This window comes from Mauremys reevesii, linkage group 27, assembly GCF_016161935.1.
Source record: "Mauremys reevesii isolate NIE-2019 linkage group 27, ASM1616193v1, whole genome shotgun sequence".
Classification (NCBI taxonomy): Eukaryota; Metazoa; Chordata; order Testudines; family Geoemydidae; genus Mauremys; species Mauremys reevesii.
The window spans coordinates 8,034,336-8,060,777 of record NC_052649.1 but is presented as its reverse complement, the minus strand read 5'-3'; the positions used below and the strand labels follow the sequence as shown (position 1 = coordinate 8,060,777).

General features: G+C 44.8%; 1 protein-coding gene across 5 annotated transcripts in view; it reads left to right on the top strand.

Annotated features, from left to right (window-relative positions):
- The window catches only part of ACLY (ATP citrate lyase), a 47,223-nt gene that overhangs the window by 2,788 nt on the left and 17,993 nt on the right, over positions 1-26,442 (top strand). For 3 of the 5 annotated variants that reach the window (XM_039516663.1, XM_039516660.1, XM_039516661.1), the window contains exons 2-10: positions 11,868-12,039; positions 14,890-15,012; positions 17,375-17,437; positions 18,250-18,440; positions 19,314-19,393; positions 20,196-20,326; positions 22,414-22,532; positions 25,524-25,660; positions 26,219-26,280. In XM_039516663.1, coding sequence (XP_039372597.1) covers positions 11,881-12,039; positions 14,890-15,012; positions 17,375-17,437; positions 18,250-18,440; positions 19,314-19,393; positions 20,196-20,326; positions 22,414-22,532; positions 25,524-25,660; positions 26,219-26,280 — 1,065 coding nt within the window. In that variant the 5' untranslated portion in view covers positions 11,868-11,880. Of the gene's footprint in view, positions 1-7,660; positions 7,683-11,867; positions 12,040-14,889; positions 15,013-17,374; positions 17,438-18,249; positions 18,441-18,763; positions 18,815-19,313; positions 19,394-20,195; positions 20,327-22,413; positions 22,533-25,523; positions 25,661-26,218; positions 26,281-26,442 lie in introns of those variants that run through there. The other 2 variants (XM_039516662.1, XM_039516664.1) reach the window with 2 other exon arrangements.

The following is a 26,442-nucleotide window of genomic DNA, read 5'->3' as shown; positions in this document are numbered from 1 at the left end:
CTAGATAAGAATCAGACTCCTGGGTGATGTGCAGTTTGGGTAAAACAGCAGCACTAATTAATTTAAAATCATGTTATTTGTGGAGTCTCTGGTATTGTGATTCAGCTCTTGATGAGAATAAATCAACAAACTTGTAATAGTGGTTTAAATATCTTGGTGTCGGATTTATTGACCTCTAGGCATTGTAGTCATTGCTAGGTGAGATATTTGAGCCCAACAAGTTGCAGGTCTCATCCTCCCTTCCTAAAAAACAACGAGGAGTCTGGTGGCACTTTAAAGACTAACAGATTTATTTGGGCATAAGCTTTTGTGGGTAAAAACCCCACTTCAGATGCGTGAAGAAGTGGGTTTTTTACCCATGAAAGCTTATCCCCAAATAAATCTGCTAGTCTTTAAAGTGCCACCAGACTCCTCGTTGTTTTTATGGCTACAGACTAACATAGCCACCCCTCTGACACTTGGGAGTGTCCTCCTTTCCTGTGATCTCTCATTTTTGAGGGGGAGGAAGCAGGAGGTGGTGATGTTATACTGGAGGTATTACTCTTTACACTGGTCCCAATAGCTCTTCTAGTCTGCTACATATTACAGATGAATTATAAAAGGCCTTGGAAAGAAGATTTCTGTGTGTTGCTAGTATACCTAGGGTTTCTATAACACCAATGATAACAGGTAAAGATGGGGAATAGTGTGGTATGAACACGGGGCTGGGAATCAGGAACTCCTGGGTTCTGATTTCAGCTCTGTGACTTTGGGCAAGACACTTCACCTCTCTGGAGGGTTCTGAGATCTTGGCTAAAAAGCCATAATAAACATACCACCTTATTTCAAATGAGCTTAGCACAAACCCTAACTATAAGAAGCCCGGATAAAGGGCTCTTGTTTTCTTTGTTGGATCACAAAGATTTGATTTCTTGTTGTCTGTGCAAACAGTCTGTCTAGGCACGGTCTGTTCTAGTGCTTGTGCTGTGGCAGTTCCTCAAGTCTGGATCCAGAGACGCTTTTGGGGTCTTATCCCCTCTTATTGGCTGCTGTTCTCTGGTGAAATGACTGAGAAGCCTGTCTGACCTCTCATTCCTGCTGTGAATAGAACCGAAGGCTTCACAGGTTTTCTAAACAACCACGTCCCAAGCTCTCTTTTGCCTGCTTGTTTCAGACACCTCTTCCTCTTTTGCTGCTTTTTAAAAATTCTTTTACTTTAAACTTCACATTTCTCTGCCCAGAACTGCATTTTTCAGCTGCGTCCAAGCATTTAAAGGCTGAAATCCTACCTGCCTGTTGAATATATTATGCCTACTTCTTCTGTTTCACTTCCTAATATCCTATCAGCCGCATCCTTTAAATGTATTATTTATAGCCCACAATGTGCAAAGCGCTCTTTGCCCCCCCCCCCCCAACTGATGGTTTGACTGGGTCCTTGTGACCATAGTATTTCTTTATTCTTACTCAAAATAAACCCTTGCTACAGGGACATGTTTCTGCCTCCTTCCAAGCAGGGGACTCCCAGTGACGCTACTGGGGAGTTCTACACAACTAGTGAGGCTAGGATTTGGATACTAACAGTTCAGAGTGCTGGCCAAGCACCCGTCCCTGGAGGCAGGGCTGTACTATCACTGCCCATTTTCCAGATGGAGAAAGATGTTAAGGGACGTGCCCAGAGGTACAGAGGGAAAAGATGTTAGAGCTGGGTTTAGAACGCTCGTCTTCTGCTCAGGGCATTAGATCTCTCCCGTTAGTCAACGTTCAGTTCTCCGTATTGATGGTGTGTCTCTGTTCCTGTGGGGAACAAGATGTACTTGGGGGACCTAGTGCCTCAAGAGCCAGGGATTCAAACTCTAGTCTCCTACGTGGCTGAGCAGAGCATGCCCCCTGCCGGGCCAATAAGGATCTCTTGGGTTTTGATCCTGTTGTAGCTGAATGGTGCTGGGTTTAGGATTTCATACAGAAATAATCTCGATTTGCTGACATCCAAGGATTAAATGGATGTTTGTGTTGACTGTGTGTTGTCTCCCTTGATCCGTTCTTAAACAATGTCAGCCTCTTAGCTCTTTCCAGAGACCCCAGTGACATCTCGAGAATTGGAGAGGGAAAACAAACACCAGGAGTGTAAACTCTCCATCTTCACTTTCTGAACTGTCCTCCTTCCACTCCCTTTGATAAGGCCCTGCCTATGCTCCAATCAGAGCTAGGTATATTGCTACCAGAAGGGAGCTGGTGTGGCTGGCCTTGCCACTGTGAGCCGGGATTATTGTGTGTTGGTCTTGGTGTTAATGAATGACCTGGAAAGGGGGCTGGTCTATAGCATGGTAGCTAATTCTCAAAAAGAAACAAACTCTTGATGAGAATCTCTTGTCTACTAGCATCAGCAGTGTTCAGGTGTGACTGCAGCTAGCTAGCATGGTTCTGAACCAAGTGTGGACAAGACATAAGTAGCCCCTGGTTTGCATCCATGTAACAGAGCAGAATACCATGCACTCGAGTGGGACCTGGACCTGTGACTGGAACAGGGTCCAATATGAGCGGAACTCGGCACAGTGTCTTTAATCTCTCCCGTTCCCATAGTTTCTCTTCCCCTCCTCCTAGTGAGAATACAGGTGTTCATGTTACAAGGACCAGGCACTCAAAATTGAGGAAGAAAGATAAATAGCAAGCTGACCTCTTACCCACCTTCAAAAGAGCCTGTAAAGACTGAAGCAACTGAGATTAAGACCGAAATTATCATGCATCTATGTCCATATCCACAGCTGCGTTGTGCTGATAGCTCCAATGGAAAGCTTTGCCTCAGTGTCTTGTATTTCTAGTGTGTTTTGAAGCAGCACTGGCATGTCACCTTGAAGGAAGCTCTGGGGAGCTACTAAGATGAATAAACACTTTGCTCTGTCAAGTGTGACTGGATATTTGACACCCAAGCAGTGAGCTCCATGTCGTCTTGGGAAACCAGGGTAGTTCAGATGTTTTCTGTCATGAAAAAGAGGAGCAGATTTGGCCACTATAGCTAAGATTTTTGGCTGCACCCATCCAGAGTTCAGATTTTGTTAGTTGATGCTAAATATCTGTTACTAGTTTTACAAACAAGATTCATAAACATGGCCCCAGCAGATCTGGCAAAGCAACTCTCTGGCAGTTGGAGATTTGACTTCTCACTTCTGAAAAGCAAGGGACCAGCTGAATGAATGATGAGGAAGGCCTGGCATTGCTGACATGAGCTCAGCTTGGAAGGGTAAGATCATTGCTTTCTGCTGACTCAGTTATAAAACAAACAATCCACCATCTGTTGCATTAGAGAGGGCATTTAAAAGTTCCTCTCTGCTGGTAGCACTAGGTAAACAGGAACTCTGTCCAGGATCTAACAGATACCATGCTTGGGTGCCCCTTGCTCCTAGGAAAGGCTTTGCCTTGGAGGTGAGAAGGGAAATTGTTCTCCTAAGAACACTTGATTTTTTATTTTTTTTTTGGTCCCCTTTGCTTCAAAAGTTGCTGCTCCATAGATCTGAACTGAGCCTTAGATGGGACACTCCACTCAGATGTCATCTTGGTAACTGTTCCTGAAGGGGGTTATCATAAGCTCCTCTTGTTACCAACACCAATTTCACAATTTTCCCAGAAATGGTGGCTGATGCCACAGTGACAAATTTTAGTTTAAATATTCCCAACAGATTCTCCTTCCTAAACAAATTGGACAGTTTTTACTAGAGGGAATGGCTTAGTGGCCCTGCTCTGAAATCCCTAAACTACTGGGACAAACCTGAGTTCCATGCCGTTTAAAGTGTGTAGTTTCTTTTGGAGCACTCCTTAAAATCCAATGTCTCACTTGCTCTTAGTGAACACTGCAGATCCCAGGGAACTTTTTTCAGAAGTCAAGGAGCGGTTTTTGCCCTGATTCCTTTGCCTAAAATGCCCGTTCTGACTTCCCCGATTCTGTGCCACTGCCCTAGGTGGTATTTTGCCTTCAGCTGGCCCTCACCAGATCAGGTTATATGCATCTGTCAAGTTACAGCAGAGTCAGCGTTCAGTCACTCAGCCCTATCTAGCTTGTCATCGTCAGTATGAATATTTTATTTTCTTCTCCCTTGTTAATGTGCTTGAATGACTTTCTTGAGAACAAATCCTTCCAGCAGCTTTGACAGATGACATCTTTTTTGGAACAGGGAGGTAAATATTTCTGAGCCCCGGAGAATGTGATTTAGTCTGTCAGTTTCCTTTACCCTCTCTGGAGTTCCTGATGAGCATTGGGATGTCTGTAAAGATGGTACCTGTTTATGAACTGATAACCACGAGTTTTCAAAACATGTTTTCTTAACACAGTAACTGGCATCTTTGTGCAGGGAACCAACCCCAGAGTCGATAGACCCTCACAGTTTAATTGAAAGCCTTTTGGAAGAACCATGTTAAATTGTGTTTAGCAATTAGCCCAGCAAAGTAGTGGGGGTAGCTCACCCTCTTGCCAAGTAATGTGTGTCCACTCCCATATGTATAATTTCTCCTTACAGTGAGAAGAGAGAGGAATGGCCAGGGATTGTCTGTCCCAACACCACGTCTGTGGAGGTAGCAAGTACAAGCAGTTTCAGAGGCAGGTGCAAAACCCTGTAATAGACAATTATGGAATAACCTGTCCAGAATGGACATTTCTTCCTAAATCTGTTAGCTAATGGTTGGTTCAAAACATGAAGTAGGAGGTCTGATATCCTCTTATAGATTGGTTGGAAGTATATGGCCTTCCGAACATAACCGTAGGTTCTCATTTTCCATTTAAATATCCAGTCCTCTTCTAAAGCTACTAGGCTTTTTGGTAGAAAGTAAATGTTAGATTGTCTATGGGCTGAGTTTGTGGGGCCTTGCACTCGGCTCAATGGCATTTTTCTGTTTGTCTGGATGTGACACATGGCATCTGATCAATTCCACCATTTCAGGGAATGTTCTAGGCACTGATGGGCAGAAGAAGCCTGTTGATTTTGGTGAAAATCAGAAGACTGAAAAGGGAGAGACATGGGGGACACATGGAGCCCCTGGCATCTGGTCAGCGGAGCCAGCAACTTGAATCTCTTTAATTGAAGGGGGGAGAATAGGTGTGCACACAGAACCCCTTATGTGGGGGGGGCAGCCAGAGCCCCTCATGTGGGGGAAATGGTCAGCATGGGGGGCACACAGCATCCCTAGCATAGGAGGAAGGCGGAAATGTTGTATCGGGGAGGGAAACTCGTTGAGCCCTGGCATGTGGCAGAGAGGGGAATGGGAGCACAGAGATACTGCCCAATGGGGCGAGGGAAGGGAGACACCCTGAGCCCCTGGCGTGAGGGGTGGGGGATTACAGCGAATCCCTGACATAGAGAGGGATGGCAAGTTGGCTCACAGGGAGCTTGTGGGGAATGGAGGAATACAAGAGGCCCCTGGTATGTGCAGTGAGCTTGGCCTGCGGAAGCAACAGTGTGTGCAACCCTCTAGTTATTCATCTTCTTGACACTCGCCTGTGCAGTCAACTAGCGGTTTCTAGCGAGATTGGGCTGGGCAGAGTCCCCTTTGTTCAGGACCCTCTGTCTAAGGAGGAGACTCCCTATCCAAATATCTCCATAGCTGCATCCAGGGTTGGGTTTAAGGACTTTCTGTTTGGGTCAGCTGATTTCTAATAATTTTGTCCTTTTCGTGGCAGAGGGTTGGTGCTTTCTGGGCCACTTAGTCCAGTTCTGTGGTTACAATTTTAACATAGTATTGTGCCCTTATGGCCTAAAATACAGTGAATTAAAAATCTTCTGTTTTGTAGTGGAACGTTCCATGCTGAAAGATTGTTTCACACCTGGTGTGGAATCATTCAGATGATCTCCCCACAAAAGTGCATCTACTGCAGGGTGTGAAAACAGCTAGGATCTTGGGCCAGAATCCGATCCAAACAATCTACAACACACCCCCACCCTCCCAGTGAGTTGGGGAATGAAGATGTGTTCTGGAATATGGAGGCTAGTCTGAGGCACAGTGTGGAGGTTGGGAATAGGGGCTGTTTTTGTTTTTCTTCGGTTGATTTGTAATGTTACTTGTGACCTCTTCATCCATCAGGGAGTAGCTTGAATCTCCCCCGAGATGCGCTCTGGCCCTTCCTGTCACTTTCTTCAGCCCAACTTGATACTATGTGACCAGCATATAGAAAGGAACAGAGCATTAAATCACCCGGAGTTCACTAGGAAGAATGCGCCCTTCAGAAAGCATGAAAACTCCTCAGACTTCTCTAGTTTAATAATCATTTCATCTTTTTTTGCCCTTCTGATGTTGATATATAACTTTTATGGTGCTCCTTGAAAAGCTGTTGGGTTTTACATCCTTGTAGATAATGCTACTGCTTTCAAAGCATGCCCTCAAAATAATCTTTGTTGCAGATAGACTGTTCTTTTGCAAAGCCTCTGTAAACACAGCGAGATCTATTCAAAGCATGTGTGAAGGCTGGTTCCATGAGAAATCAATGTCTCAGAAAAAGTAAATTATGTTTAATGTAATTCTTACTACAGTGATTCACCCATCAGAAAAGGCAAGGTGCATGGCTTTCATTCAGCAGAGCTCTCTGTGCATACAAAGGAGCTAAGTATCGTGCAGCCGTTTCAAATAAATGTCTTTGGCATATTCTGAAGTTAAGTCTGGACCAAACACTCTGAAACGCCAACTAATTGTCCTTCGCTCTGTTGTCTTGTCTCCCACTCAACTGTGCTTCCACCATTCTCCTTTCAGTGAGGATGGGATGATTTCTGATAATGAAATAAATGGATCCTAGCAGTAAGCCTGTGTGCCATGCCTGCATAGGGTCCCTAGAATGGCTCTTTAGCCAGCGAAAGAGTGCTGTGGATTAGCAATCGAACAGGTTCACCAACTTCATCCCACTCCTCCCTTGAGTTGAGGAATGTTGCTAATGTCCTGGCCACATAGCAGCAGGTGTAGGGGTCTGCCTATTTACATGTAGCTTGCAGGATTGCAGCCTAATGCTGCAAGAAGACTGCAATCTGATTTGACCAGGAAAGCAAAAACAATGAGGTGTCAACAAGTAAATGGACCAATGGACAGGAGATGGGGGGTGACCCTGGGGCTTGTGTGTGTGCACGGGAGACTTACATTATTTTTTTTCCCCAGAGGAGCTGAGTGCCCACCGCTCCCACTGGCAGCAGGTATAGTTGTGAGACCCTCAGTGCTTAAAATGAGCCTGTGAAGTTTGGGACCTGACCTACTTAATTATTGGAAAACAACAAGGTCTTTTTGCAGTGAATGCTACATGCACTTCACTTAGTTTGTGCTATGGCTCTAATGTTTGCCAAAGAACAGATACAGACAATTAGCCGGGCCTGCTCTGATTGTCTTAGTGACAGATGGCAGACCTGCACTCAGTGCATAGAGCAGGCATCTGCTGATGCCTTGTGGAAACCTTTCTGCTGAGTGTTGTGCAGAACAGTTCTGCAGATAGTAGCATATTTTCAGTTTTCTCTCTATCCCCATGGTCATGGGAACAGCAGGGTCAGTGCAGCTGAAGAGCTTAACTATGCTAGAGTCCTACCGCTTCTCCCCCCACCAATTTTATTACTATGCGACACTTGAATGAAAGCAGGATCTTTGTTGCTTTTAACATTTTAACTTCTTCCAGTGTCGTAATCCTTTGGCATCACCACTCTTGCCACAGCAGCTGTGATGTCACAGACTCAGGATGATGGGGTCAGGTGAGGAACAACCATTGTGAACAGCTGAATTAATAGGGAATACAGATTTTGTAAAGCCTTTGAGCTCTTAGTGGGCTTTCAGTGTCATAACCCACAATAACAGCACTCTTGCCTTTCTATCAGAGGCTCTCAAAGCACTTTGCACACCCCAGGTTTAACAACTGCCCAGTGGATTAGGTTGGTATTCTCCATTTTACAGATTTTTGGGGGGGGGGACAATACAGACACAGGAAGTCATGAAGAGTCCCAAGGTCACACAGAGAATTAATGCCAGACTGGGAGCCAGGAATCCTGATTCCCAGTCTCCTGTTCTAACCACTAGATAATACTGCCCTCCCAGAGGTAGGAATGGAACCTTGGAGTACTGACTCTTAGTCACTGTATAAGGCCTTTCATTATTCAATTTGTGTACTGCAGTGCTTTTCAGAGCTGTACTGTTATAGGAGAACTTTAGTATTTCATCCTGAAAGAACCCAAAATGTAAGCTCTGTAATCAGCTCTTTAAAATACGTAAGAAATGGATTTGCCATACTCAGTATCTTAATGCAGTGAAATGCGACACTGGTTTTCTCTGAGGCTGCCCTTTGGCATGCTGTAAAACAGGCAAGTGATGGATTTTCATGGGGTGTGGGAGCCAAGTGCATTGTAGCTTTCTATCAGACAAAATAAAAGAGAGCACGCGGCTCAGGAGCTCTCCAAGCTCCCGGAAGGAGCATCACTTAAAAGCAAAAAGATAATGGAAAGCTTTGTGAGTGATGCTGTACAAATGGCCAAGAATAGCATGCTGGCTGCTGTGAAGGTGATTGGCAGAGCTGTGTCTGGGTGGGCAGGGAAGGCTTGCATTTACCTGTGACAGCTACTGAGCCAACACACAATTATGCCTGGTCTTTGCTGTCTAAAATGAAAGGTTGACAGTGGGTTGACCCAGCAGTAAATCATGCTGGGAAGGAATTCACTTGCTTTTCTGGATATACCTGTCCAAAACAATCTGTCACAGTGACTTTATAGTCAGGAAAGTGACTGTGTAAAGATGACATTCCATCTCCTTTTTGCTAATTGCAGATCAAATTAGCTCAGTTTGCAAATCATCAGACAATCCTTCTAACTGTTGGTCCTGAAAACTCCAGCTGGTTCCCAATGGTGCAACTGTTCTTTCTGCCTCTTTTAGCTTCCCTGCTAATCAAGATTCAGCAATCAAAACAACTCTGCAGCTCATGTTGGTGCACAGTAGAATCCAGCTTGCTCTCCCAAAGCTCTGTGGCATCTGCAGGGCTAAGAAGGGCAGAAAACTTCTTCTTGACAGTAGATTCAGCAGATTGGACTCTATAGTGAGCAGAGAGGATGAAGCCATGCATACCTGCCGATATTCTAGATATTACTTCTCCTCAACACTGTCTTATATCATGCCTTTGCTAGTTCACTACTGTTCATCAAGCTTCTTGTTCCTCTAAAGCAGTGGTTTTCAACGTGTGGTCTGCAGACCAAGATTTCCAAATGGGTCCACACCTCCAGTTGAGATATTTTAGGGGTCCACAAATGAAAAAAGGTTGAAAACCACTGTACTAAAGGAGCCTGATGCTGTAGCCCTCACAGCAGTATGGCTGAGTAGCTCCAGCAACACCAAGTGGGTATCTGCACAACTGTTTGTATCCAGATCCAGAGACGAGCTATGGAGCAGGCCTTCCAGGTCATAAAATGTTAGTTTGAAGCTAATCCATTGGCATGCAGCATATCCACTTACCTGTTACCTGCCCCCACCTGCTCTTAGCATCATTGAGATGATGTTATGATGGCTTTGGTTGTTAGTTTGTTTTATATCCTGCTGTCACCTGATTGCAGCTGCACTTCCTCTCCCTCTACAGGCTGTTGCTAAGTCAGTCATAATGACGGACATCTGATTGACATTCTAGCTTGCTGCTACAGCTATTTCTGGATGACTGCATGTAGACACCCAGGCTGAACATGCAATCTAGTACCTGCCAGACATACATATCCCTGAGAGACGGCTATAATTCCACCCTGAGAAATGATAACTTTGTTTAGGAAAGTCTCAGAATAAGCAAATAGAGCTAACTTTAATCTAGCTGATCAGTCAGTCAGCATTGTGCTATAGCCTATTCAGAAAGCAGTCTGGTCTTGAGCATTGGGCTGCACTCTTGCATTCAGCCAACGCAGCAGTTCAGCTATCCACCTCCATGAGCGCTTTGAATGCCTACCTGGGTCTCCTGGATTAACACGTTAGATCCCAGATTTGTATGGAGAATGCTGCATGACTCCCATCCTTTTCTCCATCGAGAGTTTTCCTTCCTTTAAATTAAAACTCTGCCCACAAGGGGGGGGAAGACCATTGTTTATAACGATCACTAATTATTCGCAGTCATGGGCCTAGCTAAATCAAAGATGAAACTGCCCACCTTGGCACAGGTTCTTGTTAACCATGAGCTATTACAAGAACTAGAGGCACTGAATAGATTCTGTTGTCTGTTTAGACTGCTTCCTTTCATGGATTTGTAGGTGCTCTCTGGCCCCTGTCCTGTGATGGGATTGCCAGTTGTCTTTGCCAAGTCATATTTGTACACTTCCATGGCCAGACTGCTACAAGGTGGCTGAAGGTTTGTTTTTCTTATGCTCTTCCACTCCTCTCTGCTGATTTTTGTTCAGAGTCGTTCTTGGTTCACGATAATTGGGAGAGAATCACTTATGTCCCCTTTCTTCCTACAAAAGAAACTGGAATGAAAGAGCTTTGCTTGTGTGAACACCTCCACTTACTGCCATCCCTAGCTTTGCAAAGGGAAGTCCTGCTACAGCAAGTAGCCTGAAGAGTGCTGCTGTCATGCCCAGAAATCTATGAATTGTTGGCTATGCCAGTTTGTCAGTGATCTAACACTTAGGAAAAAATGGAGCCATTTGTTAACCTCTGCAGGTCACAAGCGTTTGATCTGGTGCCTGTCACGTGGAAATGGGTTCAGTAAAATGAGAATTTTTATAGTGAGCATTTACATATAGCAGCAGTAAACATTTCTGTGCCATTTATAACTAACACTTTTTGGTACTTTGATGTTGCATCCAAAACCAAGTTGCAACTCCAAGAATATAGAGCCCTGTGTGGTGGTGTCTTTAAAGGAGCGAATTCCTAGCTGGTCATAGAGCCCATCCTTTGGAAGGGGAAAGGAATACAAGAACTTCCAGCCCCTCACTTAGTCCCCTTCCAGAATTCTGCACATAGAATTTCCTCCCCACTAGAAACTAGATGCTGTTAAGCACTTAGTCTACATGTTGTGAGGCTGCCCTCAGACCACTTGTTCTGGAAAAATAAAGGGAGGTGGTATTGTAAACAAGGGTTCTTGGGGGGGACGGGACCACAATCGAGGGGTTTTTTTCTGTTCAGATATAAGCATTTGATTAACATTAAGAATCGTAACTTTAATAGGGGACCTGTCAGGAGGACATGCTGGAAAAGTAACATACTTTGGAAAAAAGGAGTGGGCTGGAGGAGGGGTTTCTGTCATACTGCCCTATTGCCACTCGCCATTCCCCCCCCCCCCCCCGGGCTGTGTTCAAGTATGTTACAGGGAGGCCCTGTGATGACAGAGAGCCAGTGCCCGGGGTGTATGTAGTTGTGGGCAGGTTGCACTGCCTATAGGAGTGGGGATGGCAGGGAGGCACAGACCTGACAGGTCATCTGCTGTGAAGGCTTCTTCAATGCAGAGTTGGGTGGCTCTCCAGTCTTGCTGCAAGGCTCCTGTCTCTCCCCCAGGGGGTGGAAAATGGATAGGGTGTAAGGAGTCGTTGAATGGGATGAGGTTTTTGATCAATGGGGACTATTTACTTGATCAATGGAATTTTGTAGGTTTTTCATAATGACAAGATGGAGCCTGGAGCTCTGGATAGGCACTTGGATTAATAAATGTCTCTACTTAGGCTAGCCTTGTGTTCTCATTGAACCTGATGGATGAAATGTCTGTGCAAATCTGAGTCAGTGTCTCTGTCTATATTTGTTGCTGTGTTGGTCCTAGGATATGAGACACAAGGTGGGTGTGGTAATATCTTTTATTGGACTAACTGCAGTTGGTGGAAGGGACAAGCTTTCGTGTTTCACAGCGCTCTTCCTCAGGTCTAGAAGAAGTAAAAAGATATTACATCACTCACCTTGTCTCTCTCTCTCTCTCTCTTAATTTTATTCAGTTACTAGATAGCCATGTCAGCCAAAGCCATATCTGAGCAGACGGGGAAGGAGTTCCTGTACAAATATATCTGCACATCCTCAGCCATTCAGAACCGCTTCAAGTATGCCAGAGTGACATCAGACACCGACTGGGATCGGCTGACCCAGGATCATCCCTGGCTCCTGACTGAGGTAAGCACAATGACTTGCCCTTCTGCAGTGCCATTCATTGGAGGGTCTCTAAGCATTTTACAATCACTAGGCTGTACAACATACTTCCTGTGAGGTGAGTAATTACAGAGTGGGAGGTTAGATGACCTGCCTTCAAAATCACACAGTAAGTCTGATAGCTGGGACTAGAACCCATGCATCTGGTCTTCTGGTCCCCTGCTCTCACACTCTAGTATGGCTACTGCCAACATGGCTGTAAGTTGGAGCATTGCATGCAGGTTCTCTAAAGCTGATGGCAGTGGCAGGCTGCATTGTAGAACGCTGTGCTATTGTGAAGTGTCAGTAGCTGTTAGGATCTGTGCCAGGAAATGTGGAGGAAAGTCTCCCAACGTGGCAGTGGAGCACTGAGAATTGATAAATCTGGCTTCAGTAATGCTGTATTGGTGTCAAAGGAATCTGACTGTGTTGCTGATTTGAGGGCTTGAGTGACTTTGATTAAACGAAGAAATGTCAGCAGACAAATAATCAAGAGATTGGCCCACGCTAGCAAAAAAACTTGAGTGTGAGGTAGTCATGTAGCTACTACGCTCTAGATATTTCAGTCTTCATTCCCAATAACGTGCCCTCTTCAGACACCCTTTCCTTACCCAAGCATTATAGAGTGGGCTGAGGATGATCATAGCATTAGAGTAACTGGCCTTCACTCTGACTAGTTTTTGTGTTTCACTAAGTAGATGTTTTGGATTTCTTGTACCTGAGCAAAAATGTAAGGTAAGTTTGTTGTTGTTCTTTCATTTTCTAAGTCTTTTTGTCCTGCTTCCTAGCCATGCATCTTCTCCATAGAGCAGTGAGCATCTCTTCAGAGTTCCTTTCTCTGTTTGGCTAACCTGGCTCCTTTCCAGCTATTAATTACTTTAGCCACTGGTTAGCAGAACATGGATGTTCCACACTGTCCATTTACTTGCTGATTGATAGCACCTGCACAGTAACTAATTAAATGCTCACCACTTAGCTGCATGAGTCTGCTGCTGGGAAATATCAGCAGTATCGCTGAGAGATTTTTCAGGACTCCTAAATGAACTGTGGACAGCACACATCCTTTTGTTGGGGTTGTTTACTGAACACTTGAAATGTCTGTGGGCTTTCAGTGTCCATCCAGCGAAGGGACACTGCTATCACCATATTACATACTGCAGTACTTTGTTGTTGCTGTATACCAGTGACTCTCAACCTTTCCAGATTAATGTACCGCTTTCATGAGTCTGATTTTTGTCTTGCGTACCCCTAAGTTACACCTCACTTAAAAACTACTTGCTTACAAAATCAGACCTAAAATACAAAAAATGTCACCACACACTATTACTGAAAAATTGTCTACTCTCATTTTTACCATATAATTATAAAATAAATCAGTTGGAATATAAATATTGGATTTACGTTTCAGTGTATACTATATAGAGCAGTATAAATAAGTCATTGTATGAAATTTTCGCTGGTGCTGACTTTTTGCTAGTGCTTTTTATGTAGCCTGTTGAAAAACTAGGCAAATATCTAGATGAGTTGATGTACCCCCCTGGAAGACCTCCGCATACCCCTGGAGTAATGTACCCCTGGTTGAGAACCGCTGCTCCGTAACATAGATCACTAAAGCTATAGTCTGTACTGGATGAATGGGGATGGGCAGTACAGGAGGGGAAAAGCACTGTAGAGAACTCTCTCTGCTCAGCAAAAAGTGACCTATGTAAGCTTGAGATGTGTACTTCCTTTAGGCAGAGCCTTCTGCAGCAGTCCAACAGAGAGCTACTGTGGGTCAACTGAAATGTGATACCCTCCTAATTCCAGCCTTATCCCTGGCATTGGCAAATCTCCATGTGCAGAGCTTGTCGGGAGGGTAAAGAAAAGTCATGTTTGTGAGAAGTCAGATTGCATTTGCTTACTTCTCTGGCATTGCGTGTTTCTACTTCAGTAGCAATTTTGCCTTTATTAAGCCTCTGCTCACCAGGGAAGCTTTAGTTAATGATGCATTTTGCCAAAGCAATTTGCAAAACCAAGGGAATAATGAATGTTATTCAGTGTGGATTCTCAGGGAAGGAGAACAGCTAAACAAATCACCTTTTGATAATCTCATTATAATCACAGCTGCTCTCACAACTTTCACTCAAGGATCCCAAAGCACTCAACAAATTATCTCCCTACACCCACTGCTGACACATAGCAACCTCTGAAGTGAATAAAAGGCAGCTTTTTTAACCACACAAAGCAACAAACTATCAGTTCAGGACAGGGAGTTAGGACGAGTGCTGTATCCCAATGAAACAACAAGGGAAATCTGATTTAGAATGTTACTGCCCAGTTGGAATTTAGTCCGGTTAAGTGTCAGAACAAAAGGGAAATTGACCACAAAGTTTTTGGAGAATTCTTGGGATTATGTTCAGTTGGCTCATAACACAGCTCTGCAAATATGAGCAAAAATCCAAGCGAGTTTTCACTGCAAGCAGGATGCTTCCAGGAAGGCGTCATCTGACTCTGTCCCTCTCCTAATGCCCACCTCTGCCAGAACCCCCACTTACCTGTATTGCAGCTGGATTTCTGCCCCAGCATTTGTTCTGTGGCTATGATATTTTCATTTTTTTTTTCTTTTGTGAACTTGGTGGAATCTCTCACCTAGTACCTAGGGAAGTACTAGTGATGCATTTTGCCTAGCAACCATAGTACATTGGGTGCCAGCCAATAGGTTAAACGAACTCTCCCCCAGAACATTTGCTGCAGAGAATTTACTTAATTTAAAACTCAGTTTAATTATTTGCAGAGACTGTTTCTGCTTAACTCAAAGCTTCTGATTTTTCTCTCCCCTCATGTCTTATATTCTAGCGTCTGGTGGTGAAGCCGGATCAGCTAATAAAACGGCGTGGGAAGCTCGGATTAGTTGGAGTTAATCTTGACCTGGGTCAGGTGAAGGCTTGGCTCAAAGTACGTCTGGGAAAAGAAACTACGGTAGGTATGGAGCGTATTGGCCAAGGTTCTGATGGCAGATGTAGCAGTGAAGAGCTGAAATGTCACTTGTATTGCTCTGACCCTTCCATACTATAAACCTGATCTTTAGTGGGCTTTGTATATTAGTTTCTGTGTGCCAGGTTCTCCCTCTTGCATATGCCAGTGTAAGGCAGGAAAAATCATTGAAGTGATGTTGATGTAAAACCAAGAGAGAGGAGAATCTGACCTGTGTGTATCTACTGTTGGGAATTAAGCACCATATGGTACCCCACTGATGGCACAGTTCAGTCGACTTACTACCCATTATTTATATCCAGTGACTAAGCCTATTGTGAAGCGCTGACAGTAGAAAAATGTGGTGTATTCCCACTGAATTCTCGTACAATTCTAAATACCTGTCCCCACTTAGAAGCCAGAAAACAGGACCTCAAAGAGCCAGCACTGCCTCTAGTGGGGGTGGCTGTTTCATTTTACTGGTGCCCAAAGTAGCTGTAACGAGACTGGACTAAAAGCAAAGTCCTCGCATCACCCCTTCATTGTTGCCAGCCAGTGTATTAGTCACTGTTTGTTGGCTGACAATGGAGTTTTATATCAGTCCTCGTTTTAATTGGATGCTGTCTTGTAACTTTTATTCTCCTGGGAACACTCTGACAATGATAAAGACACCTGTTATCTCAGCCTCTGCATCTCAGGAGTTGATGGAGTCATGCTTTCTGGGGGTAACCAAGGCCTTGTCGTTCCTGTGACTGATATGCAGTTGGCTTTATCACTGAGATGCACAGCAGGGACTGCAAAGCCACTGCTGAAGGACGTTGTGAAATGGGGCAAGGCAGCTGCATCCGGGTGGGGCTGCCCCTTGAGAAACAAGGGGTGTTGACATAACTGCTGAGGATAATGCAATGGCCATGTCTGAGTGGGCTCAGTATGGGGGCATGGGCTCATGACCCAGTATTTATGTGTCTCACCCATTTTCCTAAATGTGTTGAGCCTTTAAAGGCATAAAAAATCATTCAGGGTAAAAAACGATTTAAAAAAGGATTAAATCAGACAAGACATCTTGTTATCCGTAAAACAGACCTTTTGGAGATCTGATTATTCTATCTTCATATACATTCCTTCCCCCACGCCCTCCAAATTAATGTTCAGGGCTTGTGAAAGTGGGGGATGATAGCACTAGTTAGACTGAAGCAGATTAGGCTGGTTTTAACTGTGGGTTTTGCAAGCTGCCTTACATAGCTCTGCTGATGACCCTTACTCCTGTCCTGCAGCCCACTGACATCCCAGCCTTGTGAGCAGAGGCTGATCACTTCAAATTGTGCACTGGTTTGGGGATCTGGACAACTGTCTAATAGTGAAGAACCACCAAACTCATTTTACATGATGACTTAAGATGGCATTTGAAACCAGGTTTCCATGTGTATGAAGTTAAAATAGTAACCAGATGTTCCTGCTAGATCTCCCATCCCCTTCCATGATCACTAATATTTATAACCCATAGTGTGAGCCTAGAGGACAGGTCTCTGTCCCTCCACAGCCTGCGTTTGGGGAATGGCTTTTCTGGGCAGACGTGAGTGTTGATCTCCGGGTGTTGACTGCATTCTGCCTTGTCTGAACCCAGCCTGTGAACTGCTGACTTCGGCGGGGCAAATGGATTGTGGCCTGTGTTGATGGCCTGTCGTTTTTGCCGTTCATCTGAGGATAAAGCCATTCTGGTGCCTTCATGTGCCCTAGCTGATGTAAGCTGTCAGCTGAAGGCAAAGAGGACAAAAACCGACTATTCATCTGACGATAACCCTTCAAAAAATCAGCCATTAACAATGTCTAATGAGAAAATTTGGGTCCTCCTGCCCCATGCTAGTAATAACACTGTGGAATGTGTTTTAATTACTGAAGGGTTAATGGGGGGACAGTACGTGCATCTGAACTGAGTGGTGCCCTTTGGAAATATTGTGCTTCTGGGATGTGAAGTGGCAAACTACTATTACATTGCAGTTTGAGTAAGACCAGCCGCCGCCATTGGAAAAGGGGAAAGCAGACTTCGTAGGTGATCTCAGTACAATGATTGCCAGAGTCCTGGAGAACACAGACCATGGAGATGTGGGAGCCACTGAGCTCTGAGAAGGCTCCCTGAAGCTTCCTTTGAGTGTTGAAATGCCACAGACTAGCTCAGTGGTCTTCATAGCCGCAATAGTACACGCTGCCATGCTGGAGAGTGGAGATCTTGGTTTCAGGGATACACATTCAAACCAATAGAGGTTGTTGGGAATCGATTTGAGTCAGAGCAGCATTAAAGACATCCTGGAGTGTCTTAGCTGTGGATACTGTGTGAAGCTTTAATGGTGTCTCTCTCTCCTATCAACAGATCGCTAAAGCGACAGGTATCCTTAAGAACTTCCTGATCGAGCCCTTCGTCCCTCATGAGCAGGTTGGTATTCCAATTAAAACACAAAGAAGTGCTCCAAAATAATCTTGTTTGCCCAGACTGACTGCTCTTAGGGGTGGCGAAAGCAGGCACCTGAGTGGATATCCTAAAGGTGATGATGCTGATGCAGGTTGTCACTGAGAAATAGAGAGCTTTAGAATCTTTGCACGGAGATGGCGATTTACAGCTGCACTGGTTGGTTGCTTTTCCTCCCCACCAGGAGGAAATCTTGCTGCAGTAAACATCACATGGGAACAGGCAATAAATTGTTCCTCCAATCTGGTGGCTGTCAAGCAGGAAGAAGAAAGAGTGCTGAAGTGAGATAATTTACGTGACATTGAGGGAGATGTAGCTACCACATAATCTTCCCCTGCCTTAGTCTGTGGTGTTGAAAGTAGCATACATCCAACATCTGAAACTGAAGTTCCCTCATTTTGCCCAACTGAGGATTGTGCTGGCACCTTAACAGGCATCTGAAGCCTGTACTTCCATTGTTGAAAATGGGAGCAGATTGCAGCTGACCAAGGAGACTTTAGGTCCTGGGATATGATGTGCCCAGTGAAAGCTGTTGGGATCAAACTGGAGCATCACGTGCTAGGACCTGAAGTCTCCACAGGCTGCCCCTCCAAGCACAGCCGTATAATAGTCTATAGAATTCCCTGGGATGTATTAAGGACATCTCTGATGGACACCAACTACTCCTGGGTTGGGTTATTCAATGAGTTAACTTGGGGACCCCTGGAAATTCAGCTAAGCAATGCCATTGCTGGCTGTGACTTACTGGCTAATATTCATCCCCCTGATCTGTGCCACAGGAAGAAGAGTTCTACGTGTGCATCTATGCTGCCCGCGAGGGGGACTATGTGCTCTTCCACCATCAAGGGGGTGTGGACGTGGGAGATGTTGATGCCAAAGCTCAGAAGCTCTTGGTGAGGGTGGACGAAAAGCTCAGTGCATCTGATGTGAAAAAACATCTCTTGGTGCACACACTGGAGGAGAAGAAAGAGTAAGCAGAGATATAATTCTACATCCTATATGCCCCCAGTCCCAATGTTCGATATGCCAGCTCTCCTTCCCCAGAGCTCTCATGTTTCAGTGGAGGAGTTGATCCTCATTTTTCTCCCTGAAGGTCCCTCTCTTTATAGCTTACGAGTATGGGCAGGAATGTGCACTGCATCCCAAACAATCTAAGTTCCTTGGGGTTGTCTGTGTTTCCTGTTGAGCTGCAATAGGCATATTTTACCATCAGCCTTCAGCCTCAGAACAACCCTTTTCCCCCCCATCATTCTTTATGTAAGGGCAGGACAATTCCTGGAGTCTGATTGCTGTGTCTTGCAGGGCTTGTAAAACTCCTTGAATCCAGTGGCTGATTATGGAAAGGTATGATTCCTTGTCCTGGTTGAGCTACTTGAGATTTTATAGCCTCTCTTGATATTCAAAAGCTTATTTCCAATTGATCTTCAGATTTCAAAACTAACTATTAAGCATCTAGTTAAAGAAGATGCAGGTAACTAATCTCATTATTCATTATTTGGGAACACAATAATTGCTGAAGGCCGCCTTTTGAGATGCACCTCATCAGGCTCCTAGATCCACTCTTGTTCACTCCTAATGAGATTAAACCAGATGGAAACATCCGATGACAGTCTTGAGATAACATTTTCTCGGCAGGTTTTTTTTTTTAGTGGGGGTTTAAGTTGAGTCATCCAGGTCCTGAACTCTGAGTCATCTCCCAGACATCTTCCCATGAGAATGAAATAAATTGATAGGCGGTAGCTTCTCCACAGACAAAGATGATAAAGGAACTGGGACAGGCTCGTCTGTATCAGTTGTGTATCTACCTGCTCTAATGAATTTATGTATTTTAATTTTTGTGCAGTGTCCTGGCTAGCTTCATATCTGGCCTTTTCAACCTTTACGAAGACTTGTATTTCACATACCTGGAGATAAATCCACTAGGTAACTCTGATGTTTTGGGGAGAGGGTAGAAGAATCGCTGCAGGGTTGCTTTGTTTGTTTAACAGTGATATTTTGTTCATCCTTCCACATTATATACAGGTCAAAGTAATACCTAAGCAAAAGTGATCCAAAAATTTCATAGGCTTTCTATGACTAGTTAATTATATATCTCTAAAATAGACTGTATACTGCATGTGTTAGTTTGTAGCAGTATAACTGTCTGAGGCAAATAGAAAGTTATGCTGGGTGAATCTTGGGTAAAGTTGAGGCCCTACACAGGAGGAAATCAGATCATTTTCAGAAGATGTCTCTAGTGATGTAATTGGCCTGGTTTGGCTATAGAATACTCTGAATGGTGTAAAGAAAGCAATGGAAAGATCCCTGCATGGTAAATTTTGTGCAAGCAGACTGCAGTTTTCATACAGGTTTTTAAAATTCTCTGTTGTAGGTTTTGGTGTACTAATGTGTGTTCCTAATGAGTAACTTGCACCCATCAGTGACAAAGTGGTCTATATGTATCAAACAGACACTCAGAATTTTGTGGTGTCCATTTGCCGTGAATTAGACCCTTCTCCCTCCCCCCCCAAAAAGGGGGGGACTTAGTGGGTATAGACCCTGGGATGGCTCTCTGTATAGAGGTGACCTTCACCAAAAGTCAGTAATATAAAGAAAAAACTAAACAGGCCCCCGTTCTAATATAGAAAGCATCACAAAATATCCAGCTAGTGGGGAATCCATATAGTTAATCCATGCATAAGGCTGTACAAGCAAAAAACTAACTCTGGTGAATCTCTTAAAACAGTCGTGACTAAAGATGGCGTCTATGTTCTGGATTTGGCTGCAAAGATTGACGCTACAGCTGACTACATCTGCAAAGTGAAATGGGGGGATGTGGAGTTCCCCCCTCCCTTTGGCAGAGAGGCTTATCCAGAGGCAAGTAAAGAATCCACTGTTGCACAGTTAACGAGAAATCATTCTCCATATACATAGGTCAAAGTGTGCATGACACAGATGGGGCTTTCCTTTCTTATACAGCCCTGTCACCACAGTTCATGTTGCTGAGAAAGCTGACCTGGTAAGCACTAGATGTGGACCATAGCTCATGGTAGTGCTTACATTGTTATTCACATAATGCCAGTAACAGTACTCCTTGCTGTAGCCATTTTTCATCACTACATGGATCTTCCTTGGGCTCTTCTCTTCTCTCTCATTTAGAATTTTTACCTTCCTTATTAACTGGAGGATCAAATATAACTGCATTGAATTAAATGGCAGGTATGCTACTGTGTGTGGTGGGGTTTTTGTGTGTGTTAATAGTGTGCAAGTGTTGTCTGTGTTGAAAGGGCAGCCCCTGCCATATTGGCTAACCATAGCTGATTGCTGTGCCATATCATGCTTATGGTGCTTCTAGAGTCAATGGTCACTCAGCATTTCTGTTTATCTCACACACACTCACTCTCTCAGGAGTTGGAACTTGTGTAAAATCTCTGTCTGGGCTGAAGTCTGATGTGTTGATCCAAGAAGAGAATTTTCCTTTATCAGACTTTGAAATAAAATATTACATCTGAAACCAGTTGCTGGTCTGCAAAGTCAAGAACAGGAAAAAATTGGGTAGGATTTTTAAGGTACCTTAAGAATACAAATGTCATTGGAAGTCAACAGAACTTGTGCTCCGAAGTTACCTAGGCACTTCTAAAAATCCCACCCCATTTATAGAGGTTTCCAGCAGCATCCGAGATTGCTGGGTGTGATGCACTCACTAATTATGCAAAAACTTCTTTCAGATGCTTGGCCTGGCATTTCTGGAAGACCTGTCTGTTGTTCAGACCATTCATTTTAATAATCCTAACGATGCTTAATTTGGGAAAGATTTTTTGTAATATGGCCAAGAAATCCATTTAGATATTTCCCCTGCCATGTAGCTTGCTGGGTGCCAACACTTAATTCAATTTGCTCTTTAATGGATTCGTTTAATTTCAGCCTTTCTGAATCATCCCCCTGCAAGTCACTCTGAAGGTTATTACGTCTCTATGCTCATTGAGAATGTTAATGAGCTCCCATTACAGTGCTTAGCGTGCCTGCCTGTTGTGATGGTAAAAGAACACAACGGTGAGCCAAATGATGACTCTTGTCTGTGATTAGATCTCTGGCTGCAGTTTAGTTAGAAAGTTTATAACTAAGGGTGTTTTGATACCACCCTTCCCCTACTTAACATCATCAAAGGTCAGCAGAGAGATTTTTGGATACAGTGGAGTTCGGCATAAAGGACTGTTTGTGGAAACTTTCTTGCAATTGAGGCATGTGGGGGCATGGAGCCTGGGAGCTTTCAAAATTGAGCATGGGCAGCAAAGTAAAATTCCCATCTTGAAGTGACAGAACAAATACAGACAGAAATTTAAATCGCAGTGCAGCCCTGTCAAATTATAACTGGCTCTGCATGATTCTCCCAAAGGCTCTTTACCTACACATGGGCGGTCTTAACTCCTACTTGGTAAGGAGGAACATGCTGTCCAGTAACCAGATGACAGTGGAGATGGTTGGGGTTGACAATTTTCACAGGCAGGAATTTTAATTTGTTTCACATTGGTCAGTGGTGAGATCTTTTACCCTCTGATGTTGTCCCTCCAAGGGAAGTGGTGTAAGCCCCATCTGCAGGGACTGGACAAGGCCCAGGAGAACAGCCCTGCCCTGCCTCTGCGGGGATGGGGTTAGATGAGACTGAGTAGCTCTCTTCCACTTCTGATTTCTAGGCTTCTGGCTAGAAATACAAATAGATGGGGTGTTGCCAAAGTAGGTTACTAACTGTAGCCTGGTGTCCAACAACAAGAATTAAAAGGCACTAGGACATATGTGGTGGGCCTGACTTTCCGAAGTTCTGAGCACCCACAATTTCAGTTTAAGTCAAGGTGAGCTGCAGGGGCTCGGCACCTCTGGAAATCAGGCCCAGTTTCCCTAACCCAGCCTGCTCCACAAGGAGAGTGCAGTCACCTTCCAAAACATTTGTGCTTGTCTGTCTGCAGGAAGCCTATATCGCTGATCTGGACGCAAAGAGCGGAGCCAGCTTGAAACTGACTCTTCTCAACCCCAAGGGGAGGATCTGGACTATGGTGGCTGGAGGAGGGGCATCTGTGGTCTACAGGTACCAAGCACATGTTTCTATAGGGGGCAGAGGACTCTAACCCCAGAGAGCTGCCAGTGGAAAATAATTGATGCAGCTTTTGGAAAAGGGAGTTTTCCTAGTGCAGCAGCTCCCAAGCCATGTGTGCTTGGGAGTAGGGGTGGCTACAAAACAAGAATTCTGTTTCATGAAAAATGTTGTTTTTTATAACCAAGGCCTGTCTCATTTTTTTTCACAAAAAAGTTTGAGACACACCTCAGAGTAGCCAATAGCCCTGTAGTTAGGGCACTCATTTGAGATCTGGGAGACCCATACTCAAGTGTCCAGTCTGCCTGAGTGAGATGAGGGAATTAAAGCTGGGTCTCCCAAATCACAAGTGAGTGCCTAACCCTGTGCTATTGGCTATTCTGGGGTAGGTTTCTTTCTTTCTTTCTTATTTTGATCAGAAATTTCATCCTGGACCTGAGAAACCTTCCTGACAAAAACTTAGTTGAAACTGATGCATTTCATCAAAACCGAAACTTTTAGTGGAATTAACATTTTCCAGTGGAAAAAAGTTTTGTTGAAAAACTCCTGACCAGCTGTATTTGGGTCCTGTTTAGAACTAGGACCAGCTGCCATGAGGCACCCTCTTCCAGGGTGCAATATGTTTGTGTCCTTGTTACAGTACTGAATACAATTCTGGGAGGTGGGTAAACCTATAAAGCAGGCTTTAAGCAGTGCTCTCAGGAGAGGAATCCAAGCCCAACTTAAAGGACTCCCCCCAGCACCTCCCTGTGGCCTTCTTCAAAACCTCTCTTCCCATCTCCAGTTTGAAGAATGCAGTCTTGGCTGAGGCAGTCTCTAGCACACTCCCAGACTTCGCTGAGGAGCCTCCAGCACCTCTCAGGCTCTGCTAGGGCTTTTCTGACCTCTGCCTGGTTGTGAAGTAGATTTTCTCTGCATTTTGGAAGGGAAGAAGCTAGTTGAATGTTATGTTTAAAGCATCAGAGGGGTAGCCGTGTTAGTCTGGATCTGTAAAAGCGGCAAAGAGTCCTGTGGCACCTTATAGACTAACAAACATATTGGAGTATGAGCTTTCGTGGGTGAATACCCACTTCATTGGATGCATGTAGTGGAAATTTCCAGGGGCAGGTATAAACATGCAAGCAAGAATCAGGCTAGAGATAGCGAGGTTCGTTCAGTCAGGGAGGATGAGGCCCTCTTCTAGCAGTTGAGGTATGAACACCAAGGGAGGAGAAACAGCTTTTGTAGTTGGCTAACCATTCAGTCTTTGTTTAATCCTGAGCTGATGGTGTCAAATTTGCAGATGAACTGAAGCTGAGCAGTTTCTCTTTGGAGTCTGGTCCTGAAGTTTTTTTTGCTGCAGGATGGCTACCTTTAAATCTGCTATTGTGTGTCCAGGGAGACTGAAGTGTTCTCCTACAGGTTTTTGTATATTGCCATTCTTAATATCTGATTTGAGTCCATTTATCCTTTTACGTAGAGACTGTCCAGTTTGGCCGATGTACATAGCAGAGGGGCATTGCTGGCATATGATGGTGTATATTATATTGGTGGACGTGCAGGTGAATGAACCGGTGATGGTGTGGCTGATCTGTTTAGGTCCTGTGATGGTGTCGCTGGTGTAGATATGTGGGCAGAGTTGGCATCGAGGTTTGTTGCATCGATTGGTTCCTGAGTTAGAGTTACCATGGTCCAGTGTGTAGTTGCTGGTGAGAATATGTTTCAGGTTGGTGGGTTGTCTGTGGGCGAGGACTGGCCTGCCACCTAAGGTCTGTGAAAGTGAGGGATCGTTGTCCAGGATGGGTTGTAGATCACTGATGCTGCGTTGGAGAGGTTTTAGCTGGGGACTGTGTGTGATGGCCAGTGGAGTTCTGTTGGTTTCTTTCTTGGGCTTGTCTTGCAGTAGGAGGCTTCTGGGTACACGTCTGGCTCTGTTGATCTGTTTCCTTATTTCCTCATGTGGGTATTGTAGTTTTGAGAATGCTTGATGAAGATTTTGTAGGTGTTGGTCTCTGTCTGAGGGGTTGGAGTAGATGCGGTTGTATCTCAGTGCTTGGCTGTAGACAATGGATTGTGTGGTGTGTCCGGGATGGAAGCCGGAGGCATGAAGGTAGGCATAGCGGTCAGTGGGTTTTCAGTATAGGGTGGTGGTAACGTGACCGTCACTTATTTGTACCATGGTGTCTAGGAAGTGGACCTCCCGTGTAGATTGGTCCAGGCTGAGGTTGATGGTGGGGTGGAAGCTGTTGAAATCGTGGTGGAATTTTTCCAGGGTTTCCTTCCAATGGGTCCAGATGATGATGTCATCAATGTAGCGTAGGTAGAGAAGGAGCGTGAGTGGACGAGAGCTGAGGAAGCATTGTTCCAGGTCAGCCATAAAAATGTTGGCATATTGTGGGGCCATGCGGGTGCCCATAGTGGTGCCACTGGTCTGGAGGTATATATTGTCATCAAATTTGAAATAATTGTGTGTGAGGATAAAGTCACAGAGCTCAGCAACCAGTTGTGCTGTGGCATCATCAGGGATACTGTTCCTGACAGCTTGTATTCCATCTGGGCGTGGGATGTTGGTGTAGAGAGCCTCTACATCCATGGTGGCTAGGATGGTGTTTTCTGGAAGGTCACCAATGCATTGTAGTTTCCTCAGGAGATCAGTGGTGTCACGGAGATAGCTGGGAGTGCCGGTGGTGTAGGGCCTGAGTAGAGATGTTTAAAGCAGTGACTCCCTCGTAGTGGTCATTGGTTTATTTTGTTTTGTCTGGTCTTCTGTCCCCGAGCCTTGTATCTCAAAGGCCTTCCCCTCACCTCTGGGAAATGTATTCGGGATTAATCATGTGGAAAGCATCTTTGTTTTCAGGAAATACTCTGGCCACTCAAACTCCTTCTGACCACCACCTCTACCCCTGCTTCCTCCACCAGAGCGTTCGTGAAGTTTTATTAGGGCTTGTGAAGTGCCTTCGAAGAATATTTAGCATTTCCAAGTGATCTTTTGTGTCTTCCTTACAGTGACACCATTTGTGACCTGGGGGGTGTAAATGAACTGGCAAACTATGGGGAATACTCTGGAGCCCCTAGTGAGCAGCAGACATACGACTATGCAAAGACCATTCTCTCCCTCATGACTCGGGAGAAGCACCAAGAGGGTAAGAAAGCGCATCTGGGATTTGGACTCTAGAGATTGCAGTCAGATCTGTTACAGGAACTCTTCCAGAGCAGTCTAAGGAGATCAGCTATACAGTTGTAGCAGCAAAAACACTGAATGGATTTGAGCTGCTATCGTGTTTGGAGGTGTGGCATAGCCTCCCAAAGCAAGCAGTAGAAGCTCCAGCACGTGGAATGTTCAAACCATTAGACAGTGTCTTATTGTGGCCTGTTAGGATGGATGATTGGCACCTAATGGGTCTCCTCCCATGAAAGTTAGAGATGACAAAAGCCAATATCTTTGGAATGGTAAATGACATAAGTGTGGACTCTCCAGCTCTTATCAGAAAACTTTTTGCTTTGCTATTGCAGGCACAAATCCCACTTCTTATCAAACATCTCCCAGAGTCTGGCTAGCCGTTCTGTACAGAGCTGTGGCTAGCATCCAAAACTGAGAGACCCTTTGACTGTCTCTGCCGCCTCCTAAGCAGCTTAACACTTAAGAGTGTGTTGTGCCAGTGTTCTAACAGCTGTTTGTTGTTCTCCTCTTTTTCCCAAAGGCAAAATCCTGATAATTGGAGGCAGCATTGCTAACTTCACCAACGTGGCAGCCACCTTTAAGGTAACCTATGATTCTGAAACACAAGGAAATGTATCCTGTTGGGTATCATCAACACACATCCATACTCCCAACTGGTCTCCTTTTTGGCAGTCTCAGCAGAGAGGCTAAGGGCTGAGTGAATTTCCCTCTGTTCCACAGACACTGTCGGTCTCAACTGGGGTT